At 37.3% G+C, this 17773-nt stretch overlaps 5 protein-coding genes across 5 annotated transcripts; 4 read left to right on the forward strand and 1 right to left on the reverse strand.

Moving 5' to 3' along the window:
- Positions 1–2696: 2696 nt before the first annotated feature.
- Positions 2697–4801, forward strand: B0P05DRAFT_530284 (malate synthase A). The gene is made up of 4 exons (XM_051576844.1): positions 2697–3163; positions 3212–3356; positions 3511–3681; positions 3731–4801. Exons 1-4 carry the CDS (start codon positions 2779–2781, stop codon positions 4686–4688), a joined length of 1659 nt encoding a protein of 552 aa, XP_051437968.1. The 5' UTR covers positions 2697–2778; the 3' UTR covers positions 4689–4801.
- A 525-nt stretch (positions 4802–5326) lies between these two features.
- Positions 5327–8560, forward strand: B0P05DRAFT_530287 (uncharacterized protein). The gene is made up of 3 exons (XM_051576845.1): positions 5327–6865; positions 6911–7391; positions 7443–8560. The coding sequence occupies exons 1-3, from the start codon at positions 5447–5449 to the stop codon at positions 8543–8545; spliced, it is 3003 nt and encodes a 1000-aa protein (XP_051437969.1). The 5' UTR covers positions 5327–5446; the 3' UTR covers positions 8546–8560.
- Positions 8561–8712: 152 nt separating this feature from the next.
- On the forward strand, positions 8713–10328 carry B0P05DRAFT_530289 (glycosyl-transferase for dystroglycan-domain-containing protein). Its single transcript, XM_051576846.1, has 2 exons — positions 8713–10037; positions 10084–10328. The coding sequence occupies exons 1-2, from the start codon at positions 9213–9215 to the stop codon at positions 10252–10254; spliced, it is 996 nt and encodes a 331-aa protein (XP_051437970.1). The 5' UTR covers positions 8713–9212; the 3' UTR covers positions 10255–10328.
- A 113-nt stretch (positions 10329–10441) lies between these two features.
- B0P05DRAFT_569313 (uncharacterized protein) lies at positions 10442–11295 on the reverse strand (the record flags this gene model as incomplete). The annotated part of the gene is made up of 5 exons (XM_051581239.1): positions 10442–10485; positions 10531–10882; positions 10933–10983; positions 11030–11071; positions 11125–11295. The coding sequence occupies 5 exons, from the start codon at positions 11293–11295 to the stop codon at positions 10442–10444; spliced, it is 660 nt and encodes a 219-aa protein (XP_051437971.1).
- Positions 11296–11510: 215 nt separating this feature from the next.
- B0P05DRAFT_569314 (multi drug resistance-associated protein MRP) lies at positions 11511–16582 on the forward strand (the record flags this gene model as incomplete). The annotated part of the gene is made up of 12 exons (XM_051581240.1): positions 11511–11594; positions 11650–11702; positions 11752–11875; positions 11924–12046; positions 12094–12348; positions 12391–12500; positions 12562–12642; positions 12705–12762; positions 12825–13179; positions 13226–15925; positions 16000–16307; positions 16358–16582. 12 exons carry the CDS (start codon positions 11511–11513, stop codon positions 16580–16582), a joined length of 4476 nt encoding a protein of 1491 aa, XP_051437972.1.
- Between the last annotated feature and the right edge of the window lie 1191 nt (positions 16583–17773).

Here is a 17773-nt window from a genome sequence, read left to right on the forward strand (position 1 = left end):
AAATAAAAATTAGATAAATTGCAAGCTTTTCTTGTTAAAAGAAGCATGTTCTTTGTTCAAGCATTTATCCGGGTATGAGTGTTTGATTTTACTTTTACAATTATTGGTGATGGATTTTGGTCAAAACAGTGAGTTAAAAAAACCATCATGCTCAGGGCCGAGCTTGATGTAGTGAGGCGAATGGGGGGGGGGGGTTTGGCAAAAGGTAATTATAAAACATTACAAAATAAAGCGAAAAGGATTGACTAGAGAGTAAATATGTAAGTTTATTGGTTTTCATTTTCTTAAAGGTTTAAAAAGTAAAGGTGCATGTAGACAGTCTACCTATAGTCTAGCATTATGGTTAAGAACACTAGTCCTCAAACGAAGGTCTATTTAATCTTGCAAGCGCTACATAAGCGGTACACTTCAAATGCTATGGAAGAGCAATAAAGTGTGTAATGCGAATGAACTTGCGTGTTTTTCTCATGCAGATCAACAAGTACAAAAAAAAACACCATTACAAAGGAACCATACCATATTGTTTTACTTTTTTTTATTGAATAACAAACCTGAAGAAATATAAAGAGTTTGAAAGAAATTTTCAAGCCTTTGATTTTAAATATGTTTTCCTGAACCAAGCCACCTGTATAAAGGCAGTCCAAAAATTTCATGGCTTAGGCCCAACCTATAGAGATTACTGTATCAAGACGAATATCTTGATCTTCTGTACTTTCTTGCTTCTTTTCGAATGTTGTTTACCAGTTTTACATAAAGTTTCTGAATTAAAGCTTGTGCTGCAACGAATGGCCTTTAAAGCTCATTGTTGTTTCCCATTTATTCATTAAGGTGGAATGATTTGGATATATCCGGAGTTCGAAAAATAGTTTCTAGGAAAAGCATTCAGTATAGCCTGGCCTCATAGCCTGGCCTCATAGCCTATATCGAAATAGTCAAAAGTTATGTATAAAAATAAACTTGCTTATTACCCTCTACCAGTAGATCAAGAACATCAATGCCAATAGTGAACTACATATGATCCAGCTTGTTCTTCATCATATTATGCAGCTTTACAAAAACAAATGGGAAATACGACCATTGCTTTGTCGTCTTTCTCTCTCTGGATCCAATTGACTTATCGATGTTCTTGTCATGCTATTAAAACACTTGTTTAGGGCTTGACTTTTACCCTTGTAGTTTGATGTTGTATCCATTTGTGCATAAAAATGATTTCAGCGTTTTTTCGACAATATGGCTAGCGAATAATGGCTCTTTAAAACAATATACATCATTCTTGTAAATGTGATTTCTAATACAGGCAAATTAGTGATAAATACAAAAATAAAATCGATGCCACAAAGCTCGCATATTATAAAGCAAACTAATTCTTTCATATGACTTTTTATCATTGCTCTTTGAATACTGTGCCATACATTTAATGGCCTTCTTTTCAGCCCTTTATATGTCTGACTCAAGAAGCTGATTATCACAACAAATGTGTCAGCAGTAACTGCCACATATAAAAGCATCATACATTACTTCTGAGATATAAAGGAATCCGTAATATATCAAATATTTCTGGATCAAGAATATTTGTTTAAGAAAAGAAAATTTCAGAACAAAGTGAAAAGAACCAATATACTTTAAAACTAATAACAATTGTATTTTCAAAATCCATATATTTATGCATCTTTTTAGAGTGGACGGAGTGTTTACATACCTTCCTTTTTTAGGCTTAAATGCATTGTACCAGTATGAAGATATTGTTGCTTCTGTTTCAGCAATCAAGCACTTTTTCTTGCCCTCGAATGAGCCTAACTTTGAAGATTTTGTAGATAGCGAGGTCAAATTTAAGAAGCTTAAATTTGTGGTAAGGAACAAAAAGCAAAGATAAGCTCTAAGATCATTTGTCTACATACAAATCTCATCATAGGAATTTCGTATCAAACTTGTAAACAACATTCAAAAGAAAAATCAAGACACTCAATTAGACAAAGTGATTCTAGCAGCTCGTCTTCATCAAGATGTTCATTTTTCTATCCAAAAGACATCTTTGATACTCCAAAGCGTCCCACCGTTTGAGTACTGTAATCTTTCCAATTGTTTAAACACCCGGATTCCTAGCCTGATATTTTTTAAAAAAGTAAGTGTATGTAATTCCTTAAGATGAGTTCAAATAGTGTAGAAAAGCATCATGTATATACCTATGAACATAAGTAGTAAAAATTTCTCACTTTGATTTCTTGATTTTGTATGTTTATTCTTCTAAGGCTTTTTTTTTTTTTTTTTTTTTTTTTTTAATTAGGAGAGAGAAAACTCTTATATAATAGTAAGTAATTAGTTCGAAGTACAGGTGACAATCATTCCTCAAAACAAATGCAATCAACCAGCCGCACTGTATAGGCAAACAGACTTAACGGAGTTTTAAGAGCAATTGATTATACCCTTCAAACGAGATGGCTATAAAAAAATCCATATAGGTATACAAAGAGATAATGGAATTTAAAATATTTTTTTAATGCCATAATTTTCTTTTAATAAAGAAAATAGAAGAAGTCAAGGAGGAACTACCCGCGTCTCTTTAAATTGTACTCGCTGTTATTCCGCTTTTTCATCAGTCAAGTCCATGTGAATATGATGAAACTAGCATGTGATAAACAAGTATACTTTGACTCAGTGGAGTAGCAGTCCCATGAATTGGCTTTATGCTTGATAGATGGATATCAGTTTGTACAAGTATAAATTCCCTTTGTTTTATTTTCCTTTTTTCTCTTTTTCTTGTTTCTCTCTACCTTAAAAATGTCTGCTGTCTTATCTCGTTCCGCTAAATTGATCAAGTCTAGTATTCCCGGCGTTGCTGTGTTGGCACCTGTCACTACTAGCGAAGCTGAAATTCTTTCTCCTCAAGCATTGCAGTTTGTTGCTACTCTCCACCGTATCTTTAACCCCACCCGTAAGACATTGATGCAAAAGCGTGTGTTGCGCCAGCAAGAGCTGGATCGCGGTGTTCTCCCTAATTTTTTGCCCGAAACAGCTTATATTCGTAATGATCCCAACTGGCGTGCCGCCCCTCCTGCTCCTGGCCTTCAAGACCGCCGTGTTGAAATTACTGGTCCAGTTGACCGTAAGATGGTCATTAATGCATCAAACTCGGGTGCTTATACTTTTATGGCTGATTTTGAAGGTAAGATAGTTTTTTTTTCAGCAAGAATGAAAACTGATCATGTATTAGATTCTACTTCACCTACTTGGGAAAACATCATTAGTGGTCAAGTGAACTTGAGAGATGCTGTTCGTGAGACTATTGAGTTTACTAATCCTAACGGCAAGAAATACGCTCTTCGCAAAGATGGCAAAATCGCCACACTTCTTGTTAGGTAAATTACCTTTTTTGGTGAATATAAAAAAAAGAAAAGGAAGCGAGTGTGTGTGTGAAGGATTTCATGTGAAAAACATTGGAATGGGGAGGAGGGGAGGGGAGAGGCTGACGATGATTTCCGATACCTTATGATTGGCTAACACATTTCGTAGACCTAGAGGTTGGCATATGGTTGAAAAGCATTTCCTTGTGGATGGTGAGCCTTGTTCTGCCTCTATTTTTGATTTCGCTCTTTACTTCTTCCACAATGCAAAGGAACTCGTCAAGCGTGGCAAGGGTCCTTACTTTTACTTGCCCAAGATGGAATCTCATCTGGAAGCAAGGTAAGAGAATCAAAATGTCACTGAATTTCTGATGACTAATTGACTATAGACTTTGGAACGATATCTTCAATGTATCTCAAGACATGCTTAACATTCCCCGTGGTACAATCCGTGGTACCGTCTTGATTGAAACACTTCTTGCCGCTTTCGAAATGGACGAAATCATCTACGAACTCCGTGATCATTCTTCTGGTTTGAACTGTGGTCGTTGGGATTATATCTTCTCCTTCATCAAGAAGCTTCGTAATCATCCCCAATTCGTCTTGCCTCAACGTTCTCAAGTCACCATGACTGTACCCTTCATGGACGCCTATGTTCGCTTATTGATTCAAACTTGTCACAAGCGTGGTGTGCACGCTATGGGTGGTATGGCTGCTCAAATTCCCATCAAGAACAATGCTGAAGCCAACAAAGCTGCCATGGACAAGGTCCGTAGCGATAAGTTGCGTGAAGTCACTGCTGGTCATGATGGTACTTGGGTTGCTCACCCTGACCTTGTCAAGATTGCTCTTGATATCTTTAATGAACACATGCCTCAACCCAACCAACTTCATATCCGCCGTGATGATGTCAAAGTTACTGCTACTGACTTGATTGATATCAACTTTAAGGGCACCATTACTGAAGACTCTATCCGTGAAAACATTCAAATTGGTTTGGCTTATATGGAAGCCTGGTTAAGAGGTGTTGGCTGTGTTCCTATTTTCAATTTAATGGAAGATTTGGCTACTTATGAAATTTCTCGATCTCAACTGTATCAATGGGTCCATCACCAAGTCCGTACAGACCAAGGCAAGACAGTTACCGGCCAATATGTTGCTCAAATATTGGATGAAGAAACTGACAAGATTCGCAAGAACCTTGGTGCTGATAAATTCAAACAAAGCAAGTATGAAGCTGCTAAGAAGGCATTCGCTACTAATGTTACTGGTGAACGCTATGATGATTTCCTTCCCGATTTGCTTTATGATGACATTGTCTCCACTAGTACTCAAGCTAAATTGTAAAAAAAAAAATCTCTCAATATCCCCTTTTCTCTTTTCTTTATCCTTTTGTACTTAATTATAGCTATTGCATATATACATACATGAAATAAAAAAGCGTTTTTTGTCTGTAAAAATGATTTGTAACGTGAGAAAACTACAATTGTGCATAAGTAATCAATAATCTTGTTGACTTTCCCGCTTTGATATCAATGCTTCTATGGTGTTTGCCTCGATGATAGTTTAAAAAAAGCATAAAAATGGAGTAAACCCTAGCTCATAGTTACCTCTAATACACTTGTGTTGACTTTGTTGTGCCATGGTATACGTAAAGAAGCCTCTCTCTACAAAACCTTGATCCTTTAAAACAGAGGACTCGCTCTTGTGAAACCTTTACATTGAGAGTACCGGACCTACTGAGGTATTCTGGTTTAAAATAAGACAATAGAGCCGTTTCTACAAATTTTGGAATGAATCGGCAAATCCCAAGAACCGATAAATGATTCAAATACTTTCTATACAGCCGCCCGAGCTTTATATTTTATTTTTCAAGAAACAAACAAAAGCTTTCCTAAAACTTCTTGACTATTTTTGAGACAGAAAGAGTGTTAAGCTTCATCTTTTTGTTGCTGGGAACATAAATACCTAACAATACGCATCTCCCAAAAAAGGAATCACTGTGCGTAGAGCCAATGTGACCGCCTCTTTTTTTTTCCTTTACTCTTCCTGTTGTTGGCTTTTTTTGATTCTAGTATATCTGTCTATTCGTAGTTTCTTTGAACATGGCCGAGGTTGATAATGACCATATAAGCAGTGAGGAAGACGTTTTCCAACCTGAATTACCGCTTGTAGAAGACTGCAACCGAGAATACGTTTACCAGCTCAATGAGGACGACGTAACCAACGACACGATCGAAAAAATGTATGGCCCCTTCGATAGTTGGCAACTCGACAGTGGACCTTCTACACCTACACGTCCATTTAAAAAACTTACAAAGAGCGTACATGACCAAAAGCTAGAAGAAATTGAGAAATTAAAACGAGATATTCGAGAAAAAGAAGCACAGCACAAACAGGCTCTGGAAAGACGACAAGCATTGGAAAAGGAACTCGCTTTAGACAGGCTAAAAGACCTGGAAGAAGCAGAAAAGCAGCAAGAGGCAGACAAACAACAGGCCAATGAAATGGTTTCCGATTTGGAAGTTGTGAATCTTTTAGAAGATAATGATACATCATCTGTACAAGATACCAAACTTAACTCTATACAAGAGTTGTCTATCAATAGTGAAGACAACACAGACGCAGAATCTTTTGCTTCTGCAGAAGATTATCTTCCTGAAGATGATCAAATGGAAACATTAGATCAAGAGATAAAGCGATTAGAAGATCAATTGCAGCAAGTACGAGATGAACAAAAACAAATACAAGTCAAAGTATTAGCTATGAAAGTACGCTTATCAATCGAAAACAACCGGAAAGAATTGGTTAAACCCAACAAGAAGTCTGAAGAACCTGCACCAGAATTAGGCACAAAACGAAGCCCGTCATCTAAATCAAGCAACAAGAAAAAGAAGCGGGCTATTGAAGACACAATGTCATCTTACAACTCCTTTTCAACTCCATTACCAAACTTTGGATACCAACTACCTTTATATTTCAACCAAGCTCAATCTCGACAACCTTTCTATCCACATCCAAATACTTTCATGTTCCCTTCTCCGTATCATCATCCAATTCAGCATATGGCATCGTCTCTACCACCTCCACCTCCACCTTCTGATTTACCGCCACCTAGCTCTCCTCCCCCTCCTCCCCCACCACCGTTACCAGCACCATCATCACACATAATAACGCCGCGATCTATATCTACACCCAATACACCTTATGCTGCTATCGCTCATTGCGATAGTCATCGTGTTAAAGCATATGAATCTACATTATCGACACTTCGTGAATTTGAACAATTAATCTCTATGCGTATATTTCATTCAAATCAAGAAAATTTCCCACCCGTCAGTCTCTATAGACCTCCACCGAGACCTCGCCGCTTAATTACAGTCGATAATTACACTATGACAATCAACATGTTCTTCTTGAATCAAGTAAGTTTCCCTTTTCAGATCATGCAACTTACTTATGATAAGGAATCTGACACGGAACAACAAGCACAACAAAAGAATCAAGAGTTTATTTTACCTGCAGTAAGTCTCCATTGTTTTATTTTTTTGAATACTAACACCTGACAGGGCCAGCCAGTACAAGTTGAATTAACTGATTTAACTTATGAGAGTCCACTTTTTATTATGCTCTATCGTAAGGCAGAACATAAAAAGTTTGATGAAAAAATAATGACTGCTGTCAATGCCACCATTTTATGTATTCCTCCTGAAATTGATTTGAGTACATTTCATGTACGCCATGCGTTCGGATTGCCTCTTCATCCTGAGCGATTGTTGGTTGTCTATCAGCTTGTCAAGGCGTTCTGTGAAGATTATGAAGACAAAGAATTTCTAGGTGCGCTTAAATTAGAGTTATCTATGTATGTCAATGGCCCTTCAAGTGAACAATTTAAAGATGATTTTGAAACAACCAAGAAACAATTTCCTTTATCTGTAGATGTGCATTGGCAAGGCATTTTATCAGAAACTACGTTTGTTGCCCAATTAGCTCTCATCAAGTCTCTGCTAAGTGATATCTACAAGTCGCATGGTACATTTGACTCACTTGGTAAGATATGCTTATGCAAGAAATCAACATATATACTTATATGTTACTTAGAATCCACTATAGCTTCTGCTAGAACAGTGGAAGTCTTGACTCGTCTTATTCGTCTCAATGGTCTTGGCGAAGTCTTGAAAATGATGACAGGCAATGATAATTTTACCATCGCTACTGACACATATTCTACTTTTTCATTGACAGATACGCCTGGTCTTTATTTGCTTCACAACGATAGATATTACATGTGGACATTGATTTTGTATTATTATGTAATGCATTCTTTACCTCAAGGTGTCTGCGAGACTTGGATGAACACACTTGTCAAAGAAGGCAATCCTCAAATGACAAAGCCTCTTTTCATGATTGATTGGACAGAAGCACTTAAGAACGATCCTCTTGATAAATCTACCTTATTTGGTTCAATCAACATCCTGCTCTCTATGTGGAACCATTTCGCTCAATTAGCATGCAGTGATACTCGTAAAAAGCCCTTATTGATAGGTGCCTTGCGTACTTTGGTGACTCTTTTGATCCATACTGCGCAATACAAGATACCAGGCACATTGTTATTGGTCAACAAACTGGCTCAAATTAAACTATTGGAACCCGAATTACGAGAGATTGAGATTAATCTAGAAAACAAACGTCATGAAGATCCAAAGAGCTTGATTCACTCTCTATCAACAATAGATCTACCTAGGCCACAGTTACTCGCTTTAGCCTATCGATGTGTGTGTCTTTTTAGTGAACGTGTGTCTCATACCGTAGGCTATTACACATATATCGCATGTATTCTATCACTTCCTTTAGCTAAAGTCAAGACAGACAAAGATGCTCTCTTGATGTTTGTCGATACCAACAATGCAGAACAAATCCAAGATGAACATCGCATCAAACTCATGTATTCTTTAATTGACCAATACAAAAATTTAGTAGGTTTGACAGACGCAGACCCAAAGACAGAGAAAGAAACTTCCTTCGCTTGGATTAATTTGCTGTCACTTATAAAAGTATTGAAGACAATCCAGCCAGACAAGCGAGAAGAATTACATGAGGAAATGAAGACTGTTTTCGATAAAGGATTCTCTCTTATTCAGGAACAAGATGGAAGACTTTTATTCTTTAAATATGCTACTGCTCTGCTTACAGAAAATCAATAAATAAGTTCATGTTGTTACAGTTCCAGAGTTTGGGGGAGGGGGGGAGCTATTTTAATAACCTGCGCTAATCTTAAAATAGCAGCATTTTAATTGAGAAGAAGCAAGCGTCTTTTAGGAAAAGAACACAATTGCTATTTACCTCTTTTTCTATGATAATCTAACAGAGAAAAAAAACATATTCAAGCACCATGTTAAAGTTGCAAGATAAAGAGAATTGTTATTAAAAGAGTAGTACAAAATTAATGTCGTACTGATTATCCCTAATTGTAAACACCTTGTCTTGTTATTATTTTATCTCTTTCTCCTTTTCTTTTTTTATTTTTCATATCATGAAGGAGTCTTCAACAGTCTCGAGAATATTAAAAATAGTCGGTACACTCTATTTGGCGTGCTCTTTTCTGTACGCTACTTTGCACTTACTTGGCTTTGGCTGGTTCCAGACTTCCCTCTCATCATCAACAACACCTGCAATGTCACTCAAGACGGATTCACTCAGTGTAAACCAACTGCAACAAAAGTATCATTCTTTACAGTCAGTTTCATGGACGAATGCTGAAGGTAAAAATAAAAAAAATACAGAGATAAATGCTTGTATTGACATGTAACAGGTGGTTACAATCATACAATTCCCGAGGACTTAGTGTTGAGTAAAGTTTTCTCGGACTCAATGGGTCCATCAAAAGTTATTCCTTATTATTTTAGAGCCACTGAACACTTTGATCAAGAAGATGTGACTATTGCCACTTTGGTCACTCATAATCGATTTCCCGTCCTGAGTCGCTTGGCAACACGCTACAAAGGTCCTATTTCAGTAGCTATTCACATCAATGATGATCATACTAAAGACGTAATTCTAAACGACTTACACGATATGTACAATGATAATCCAGATGTGGGAAAATACGTCGATATTCATTTGGTAGTAGACAAATTTGACAGACAATTCAACATGTGGAGAAATGTTGCCAAATTCTTTGCTCGTTCTGACTATATTATGATGTTGGATGTCGACTTTCATTTGTGTACAGATTTCAGAGAATCGCTTAGAAAAAATCAGGAATTAATGGATATTCTTCGTACTGGAAAAGGGGCAATTGTTGTACCAGCTTTTGAGTACATCTTGGAAGAAGATGGTGAAGACTGGCGTCTGTTTCCTAAAGACAAAGAAGCATTGATGAATATTGTGTTGGCTGAAAAGATTGACATGTTCCATCTGGGTTGGACAAGAGGACATGCCTCAACTGACTACAAGAAATGGTATAGATCGTCTCAGCCTTATAAGGTGACCGATTATAACTATTCATATGAACCATACGTTATTTTCAAGAAGGAAGGCTCACCTTGGTGTGACGAACGTTTCGTGGGATATGGTGCCAATAAGGCTGCCTGTCTTTATGAAATTTATTTAGCAGGCATTGATTATTGGGTGCTTCCTAATGACTTTTTGATCCACCAAACACATCATTACCCTGAAGATACAAGAGCAAAAGAGGTATGTCCATTATAAAACAAATGCTCTCTGACTCTTGTTTTTGTAGCGTAAATACAACAAGAAGCTTTATGATTACTTTCGAGAAGAAGCTTGTCTTCGTTACTCGCGTTTAATGATTTCAGCAGGTGTATGGGATACTCCTGTTGCCAATAATCTCAAGAAAGAATGTGCAAAAATCAAAGGTTTCCGAGAAATTGTTGCTCGTGTTCAACAGTAAAATGTATATTAACTTAGACACCCTTCTCTTTTTTTTAGAAAAAAAATAAAATGTATAATTAATTGTTAAGACAATGCTGGCTTAAAACCCTTTGCGACACAATTGGTAGACCGCAAGTTTATTTTTAAAAAACCAAGAAATATATATAATGCAATTAGGATGTATAATGGGGGATTTTGTTTTGTTTCTAATTGGTACGAAGACGATCTTCAATAGCCTTGTTTTTGTTAGCTATAGATAAAGATGTTAGTCATGAAAATAAATAAAGTAGTTTACCCTTCATAGCCTGTGCTTCATCTTGTGTAGCATTGTATGCAATCACATTAGCTTGGTTGAAAGGATTCTCGGGAGACTTTTGGAAAGCCTTGTAGATCAATTCCTTTAATTGACTCAAACGCAAACCAGGGTTTTCGGCCTTGAAGCGAGGCAATTCGCGTTCCTCAAAAGCGGCAAAAGCAGCCTTGAAACGACGTTCAGGATGCTTTTCAATGTCCTTGGCTTTGACAGATCCACTGTCGAGTGACAAGAGATCAAGGGCATCATCAATACCAGTAGCCGAGAACTCGGGAATAACGCGACGAGCATGGCCAGCAGCATCGACTTTGGCTGATTTTTGAGCAGCTTTTTTCTATCATGAAATAAGTGATCTAGCCCGACATATACTACCAAATAACTTACGTCGACACCTTTCATAGTAGGCTTCTTTTTGAATTCTTTTTCTTCTTCAGCCTATACCTGTGTTATTTAAATTTCTCGAGAGTTAGATTTAGCTCACCAAAAGTTTAGCATTCTCGGCCTTCTTCGCAGCTGCAGCTGCCTATAGAGAATATAAGATATCTCTTTCTGGATGCTCGGTTTTTTTGTCTTTACCTTTTTAGCTTCGGTGTCTTCTTTCTTTTTGCTTCCTTTGGCACCTTGAGACCATTTATCAGCTTCAGCGGCTTCAGCAGCAGCAGACTTTTGCTTGTCTTTTTCGGCTTTGTTGGCTGCCTTTTTGGCGTTGGCAGCTTCAGCTTTACTATTACCTCCCTTCTTTGCCATTGTATTAAACTAGTGAAAAGAACAGGAAAAAAAAAATTAGCGGGAACGCTCTTTACACGTAATTGTTTATAAAAGGTAACATTTTTCCGTCATGAACTTTCATTTTAGGAAAGTGACTTTGTTTCTATTGAAAAGAATTTGTAATTCATTCATTTTAAAAAGTCTTTCACTTTCTTATTCTTTCTTTCTTTTTCTTTGTCATTGAACTCGTCAATATGGAAGGAAATCAGTGGGTGCTAGACCACCATACTGACGAATATCAATATGCTTCGAGCATGTGTAAAAACCACGAAGGCTGGGTAAATATAGTCAAATATGTCTTGCATGAAAGAATACTGACAATTGGCAAATTAGGGCCCTATCTCAAAAGAAAGAATACCTGATTTCACGCCATGTTTTGAAGATAGGTGAGTGATTAAATACATGAAGAGACAATGACTCACTTTGCATATTTAGTGTATTAACACTATTACCTTATCTCTTTGTTCTTGTTGCTGGTTTAGCTAGAATGTGGATCTTGTCAAAGAGAGAACGCCTCTCTTCTGATATGACTAAGAACTGGCTTTATTTCACAAAAATGGTATGTAGTGAATGCTATGCAATGCAATGACTTATAAGAACAACACAGATTGCTTTGTCTTTGCTTTTGTTTACTGCGGCGGTAGCCTTTGCTTTTTCGGTCCTCGACAGCGGTATTAATTGGATAGATGATGCACAGATATTATCTCAAGGTTTCTTTGTATTTATTTTGGTAAGTGAGTTTTATTTTTTAACAAAAAGATTAATCTTGAATGACAGATCTTTGTTATTGGTTTGCATCATATTGAATATACCCGCAACCGTGTATCTTCTGCTGTACTTTTATTTTTCTGGTTATTTATGATCGTTGTAGATGGCATCAAATTACGTACGCAGATCATAGATGACAAATATTACACAAATTCTACTCAGTTTGTTTTATTCGCTATTGGCTTTACCTTGTCCGCTGTTATGTTTGTTTTGGAAAATTTGCCTCGTCCCAAGAGTCAATACATTATGTTGGAAGAGGATGAGGTATGCCACGCTGTTTTAAGGAGATTTACTTATTCGTATTAGCTTGACTCTCCTGAAGAAAAGACCAATATTTTTGGTCGACTTACATTTAGTTGGATGACACCATTGATGAGATTAGGTTATCAAAAGCCTTTGTCGATGGAAGATCTATGGTAATTTTTTTTTTGATTAATAAGCATTTGAGTGCCACATTATCTAAAAACAGTAACGTAGGAATCTCAAGTCCGATGATCAATCAGCCTTTGTGAGTGCTCAGTTTCAACAAAACTGGCAAAAGGAATTGACAAAGAAAAAGTAATGTACTTTATAATATAGTCTTTATAATATAGTCATAAATACTGATCTCTCATATTTAGACCATCTCTTTTAAAGGCACTTGTCAAGACTTTGGGTGGTCCTTTTGCTTTGGCTGCGGTAAGTAATTTAATAGATCATGGACTTGAAAAAAAGAAACTAATTCCGTTGTTCCTTTATAGCTCTTTAAGGCTCTCCAAGATGCTTTGCAATTTACTCAACCTTGGCTTTTAAAAAAATTGATGGGTTGGGTAACCAGTTACAATTCCGATGTACCTGAACCTGCCTATCTTGGTATTGTAATTGCAGTCAGTATGTTTTTGACTGCTATTGCTCAAACTATGTTCCTTCATCAATACTTCCAACGCTGCTTCATGACTGGTATGCGTCTTCGTGCTGCTCTTGTCACAGCCATTTATCAAAAGACATTGGTTCTCAGTAATGCAAGCAGACAACAGTCCACTGTGGGTGAAATTGTAAACCATATGAGTGTTGATGCTCAACGATTGATGGATTTATGCACCTACTTCCATATTGGTAAGTCAACTAAATATGATTTCAAGATAAACTCATGTTGAAATAGTCTGGAGCGGTCCTTTCCAAATAGTGATTGCCTTGTGCTTTTTGTATAATACCATGGGTCCAAGTACTGGTGCTGGTGTAGGTGTCCTTTTGCTCTCTATTCCTTTAAACACAATTATTGCTCGTAAGATGCGTGCACTTCAGAAGACTCAAATGGGCAATAAGGATGCCAGAGTTAAGTTGATGAATGAAATCTTGAATGGTATTCGCGTCATTAAACTTTATGCTTGGGAGACTCCCTTCTTGGAAAAGATCAACTACATTCGTAATGATCTAGAATTAGCCACTCTCAAGAAGATTGGTGTTATGTCTGCTGTTCAAAACTTTACGTTTACTTCTATTCCCTTCTTGGTCTCTTTATCTACATTTGCTGTCTACGTATCTATTTCTGATCATCCTTTGACAAGTGATATTGCATTTGTAGCCATTGCTCTCTTTGGTCTCTTGCAATTCCCCTTGAACGTATTCCCTAATGTGATTACATCTACTATTGAAGCCTCTGTTTCTCTTTACCGTATTGAAGGTTATCTTTCTGCAGAAGAAATTGACCTTAATGCTGTTACTCGTCTTGATTATCGCAATGACCCCAAGTATACTGATGACACGCCTTTAGTTGAAATCAACGAAGGTGAATTTAAATGGGCCAGAGAAGACGCTCAACCTGTCTTGAGCGGCATCAATCTCCAAGTCAAGAAAGGGCAAGTCACAGCCGTTGTTGGCCGTGTAGGTTCTGGTAAATCATCTTTGATTAGTGCCTTGTTAGGTGATACTGTCAAGGTTCATGGTGATGTTATTTTGCGTGGTTCTGTTGCTTATGTTCCTCAACAACCCTGGGTTATGAACGCTTCTTTGCGTGATAATATTGTCTTTGGCCATCGCTGGGATCCTCAATTCTACGAACGTGTATTGGAGGCGTGTTCCTTGAAGAGTGATATTGCTATCTTGAGCGGTGGTGATCAAACTGAAATTGGTGAACGTGGTATTAACTTGTCTGGTGGTCAAAAGGCTCGCGTCTCTTTAGCTAGAGCTATCTATGCCCGTGCTGATATATACTTGTTGGACGACCCCTTGAGTGCTGTTGATGCACATGTGGGTCGTCATATCTTTGACCATGTTATTGGCCCCGAAGGTATCTTGAAGAACAAAGCCCGCGTACTTGTCACCCATGGTATTTCTTACTTGTCTCGTGTTGACCATGTTGTTATGCTCCGTGAAGGACAAATTAACTTGAGCGGTACTTATGTTGATTTGATGAATCAAAAGTCAGAACTTTATGCTCTTATTACTGATTATGGTACTCAAAAGGCCTCTGAAGACGATGCATCCAATGAAGAAACTCTCGGTGAAGAACAAGTTCTTGAATCAGACAATGCTTCAGTTGACATTGTTCCTCGCGAAGAAGATGCTTCTTTGACTCGTACACGTCAACGTTTGAACAGCGATGCCTCTTTCTTGAGTACCAAAACACTTCGTCGAGCTTCTCTTGTCTCTCTCAACAAGAGAGCCAGACATAAGAAGGCTACTGAAACTGATCGCTTAATTACTGTTGAAGAAAGTGCAAAAGGCAGTGTTACTTGGGATGTCTACAAACAATATGCAAAGTCTTGTTCTTTATATGGTGTCATTGCCATCCTTATTTTGCTCATTTTCTCTCAATTGGCTTCTGTAGGCTCTAACGTTTGGTTAAAGTTCTGGTCCTCAGAAAACCAAGGCAATGGTACAAACAAGAGTGTTTGGTATTATCTTGCAATCTATGCCCTTATTGGTTGGTCTTCTACTCTTTTTTCTATGGGTCAAACACTCGTTATGTGGGTATACTGTGCTATTCGCTCTGCCCGTGTCTTGCACTCTGAAATGTTAGATGCCATCATTCGCTCTCCCATGTCTTTCTTTGACACTACACCATTAGGTAGAATTTTGAACCGTTTCAGTAAAGATCAACACACTGTTGATGAAGGCTTGCCTAGAACATTCCAGGGTTATTTCCGTGTCTTGTTTGCTGTCATTTCTACCGTTATTATCATTGCCTACTCTACACCTCTTTTCATGGCAGTCATTATTCCTCTCGGTGTTATCTATGTCTATATCCAACGTTATTACCTGGCTACATCTCGCGAATTGAAACGTCTGGATTCTGTTGGTAAAAGTCCTATTTATTCTCATTTCCAAGAAACTATTTCTGGTGTGTCTACTATTCGTGCTTACGAACAACAAAGACGTTTTGTTTTTGAAAACGAAAACAGACTAGATGATAATCAAAAGGCCTACTATCCCTCTATTTCTTGTAACCGTTGGCTTGCTGTTCGTCTCGAATTTTTGGGCTCTATCATCATTCTTTCTGCTGCTTTGTTTGCTGTCCTTAGTGTTGTTTATGGTTCTTCTGCTATTGATGCTGGTCTAGTTGGTCTTTCTGTTTCATATGCTCTTAGTGTGACTCAAGCTTTGAACTGGGTTATTCGTATGTACTGTGAAATTGAGACTAACATTGTCTCTGTCGAACGTATCAAGGAATACATTGATTTACCCACCGAGAAATATAACTCCGTTCGTGGTGTGAATCCCATGTGGCCTGAAAAGGGTTTGATCGAATTCCGTGATTACTCTACTCGCTACCGTCCTGGACTCGACTTGGCCTTACGCGACCTATCCTTCACTGTTGCACCCAAAGAAAAGATTGGTATTGTGGGCCGTACAGGTGCTGGTAAAAGTTCTTTGAGTTTGAGTTTGTTCCGTATCGTTGAAGCTGCTCGGGTTCTATCTTCATTGATGGCGTAGACATCTCTAGTCTTCGTTTGTTTGACTTAAGATCTCGTTTGACTATTATTCCTCAAGATCCTGTCTTGTTTGCAGGCACTGTCAGAGAAAACTTGGATCCCTTTGGCTCCCATGATGATGCCGAACTCTGGCAAGCACTGCAACACTCTCATCTTGGCGAGCATATTTCCAAGATGGATGGTAAATTAAATGCTGTTGTTTTGGAAGGTGGTGAAAACTTTTCTGTTGGCCAACGTCAATTAATCTGTTTGGCCCGTGCTCTTCTTCGCCGTACCACTATTCTTGTGCTTGATGAAGCTACTGCTGCTGTAAGTAATTGTATTTCATTGATGTCTTTATACTCACCTCTTTCTATTAGATTGATGTTGAAACCGACTCTATCATTCAAGAAACTATTCGTCGCCAATTTGCTCACTGTACTATCTTGACCATTGCTCACAGAATCAACACTGTTTTAGATTCAGACAGAATTCTTGTTTTGGACAAAGGGTCCATTGCTGAATTTGATTCTCCTATTAAGCTTTTGGAAAATCAAGAATCCATCTTTTACTCTATGGCCAAGGAAGCTGGTCTTACTGAATAGTTGTCTTTAGACACTTACACACAATTATTTTGTATTCAATAATAAATTATTTATAATCATAGTCTTTTTGGTATATAAGAATGTTCTTTTTTGCTGCTAAAAGACAGTATGTTGCACTAACCGTTCAAGGTACACTATTCTGTTACTAAAATCACTATTTATCCAGAGAGATGATCCTTTTTTTGTTCTGTTAAGCTTCTGGAACCTTTCGTGTACATTTTTTTGTCGATTCCAAGAAAAAAATGTAACGTTACGCTCCTGTCAACAAATGTCTCAGATTAAATGCAAATGTTGAAAGGAGTTGGCGTTTTTCCATTTAGATTATGTGTGCTTGAACCACATGTGATTTCCTAAAGAGAAAATGAAATATGTGTTCTTAGTGCTCGTAGACTCTGTTTTTGACTATTTTGATCAAAACTATATCCTATCATAATGCAATAAATTTAGAATCTCGTCACGAGCTTTTTTTTTTTTTCTTCTGTGATGACATAGAGTAATAAAAGTACTTGAATTAAGTTAAAGTAATTCTAAAGCGACCAAGTTCTGCACAAAAAAAAAGGTTTTTTTGTCCCGGATAAAACTAAATATAAACACACGTACAAGTTGGACGAAACCACTTATCAAACATTACGCAATGTCATACACGGTCAAACATATGGCGATGATAGTAACTTGGCATAAGGCATACTCTGCTTGTGTAAATCAAATATTTCTCAGGAAGGGCTCATCTTTATTCCTTTTTTGCGAAATTCTTCAATAAAAAAAAATACAACTGCGAAAAAGTGAAACGCAAAGAAGGAGAAAAAGGGAAGTCAATGTCAAAAGCGTATCACAAGCATATGCATTTCTTTTATTCACTACATTTTAAAGTCACTTCCATACAAATTTAGGTTAAAGTAATACAAAAAGACATTGATTTGTAGGATATATGTCTTTTTAAGTATTTACGTAATGATAATCAATGTGTCTATCTACTTTTTTTTACCTATCTTGTTTGAATCACTTGTAACATTTTCTTTGCATTTTATTAGTTTGAATAGTTCATGCGCCGTACAAAAAATGTCTGAATATCTCTATCTTTATTGATAGATATGTGTATGTATAGCTGCATAAATAATGTGAATTACTCTAACAGAAACGCATTGAACAAGTTAGAAAGAAGCGGGAGTAAAAGTCTATATAAAACCTGTG

Source organism: Gilbertella persicaria (genome assembly GCF_025201335.1).
Source record: "Gilbertella persicaria strain CBS 190.32 chromosome Unknown B0P05scaffold_7, whole genome shotgun sequence".
Taxonomy (NCBI): domain Eukaryota; kingdom Fungi; phylum Mucoromycota; class Mucoromycetes; order Mucorales; family Choanephoraceae; genus Gilbertella; species Gilbertella persicaria.

Bases quoted from the DNA above. Each gene is read 5' to 3' on its own strand.
- B0P05DRAFT_530284 (XM_051576844.1), top strand. From the start codon at position 2,779: ATGTCTGCTGTCTTATCTCGTTCCGCTAAATTGATCAAGTCTAGTATT. The intron at 3,357-3,510 runs GTAAATTACCTT...CACATTTCGTAG, and splicing joins ATCGCCACACTTCTTGTTAG to ACCTAGAGGTTGGCATATGG. The intron at 3,682-3,730 runs GTAAGAGAATCA...AATTGACTATAG, and splicing joins GAATCTCATCTGGAAGCAAG to ACTTTGGAACGATATCTTCA.
- B0P05DRAFT_530287 (XM_051576845.1), top strand. From the start codon at position 5,447: ATGGCCGAGGTTGATAATGACCATATAAGCAGTGAGGAAGACGTTTTC. The intron at 6,866-6,910 runs GTAAGTCTCCAT...AACACCTGACAG, and splicing joins AAGAGTTTATTTTACCTGCA to GGCCAGCCAGTACAAGTTGA. The intron at 7,392-7,442 runs GTAAGATATGCT...TATGTTACTTAG, and splicing joins TGGTACATTTGACTCACTTG to AATCCACTATAGCTTCTGCT.
- B0P05DRAFT_530289 (XM_051576846.1), top strand. From the start codon at position 9,213: ATGGGTCCATCAAAAGTTATTCCTTATTATTTTAGAGCCACTGAACAC. The intron at 10,038-10,083 runs GTATGTCCATTA...TTGTTTTTGTAG, and splicing joins AAGATACAAGAGCAAAAGAG to CGTAAATACAACAAGAAGCT.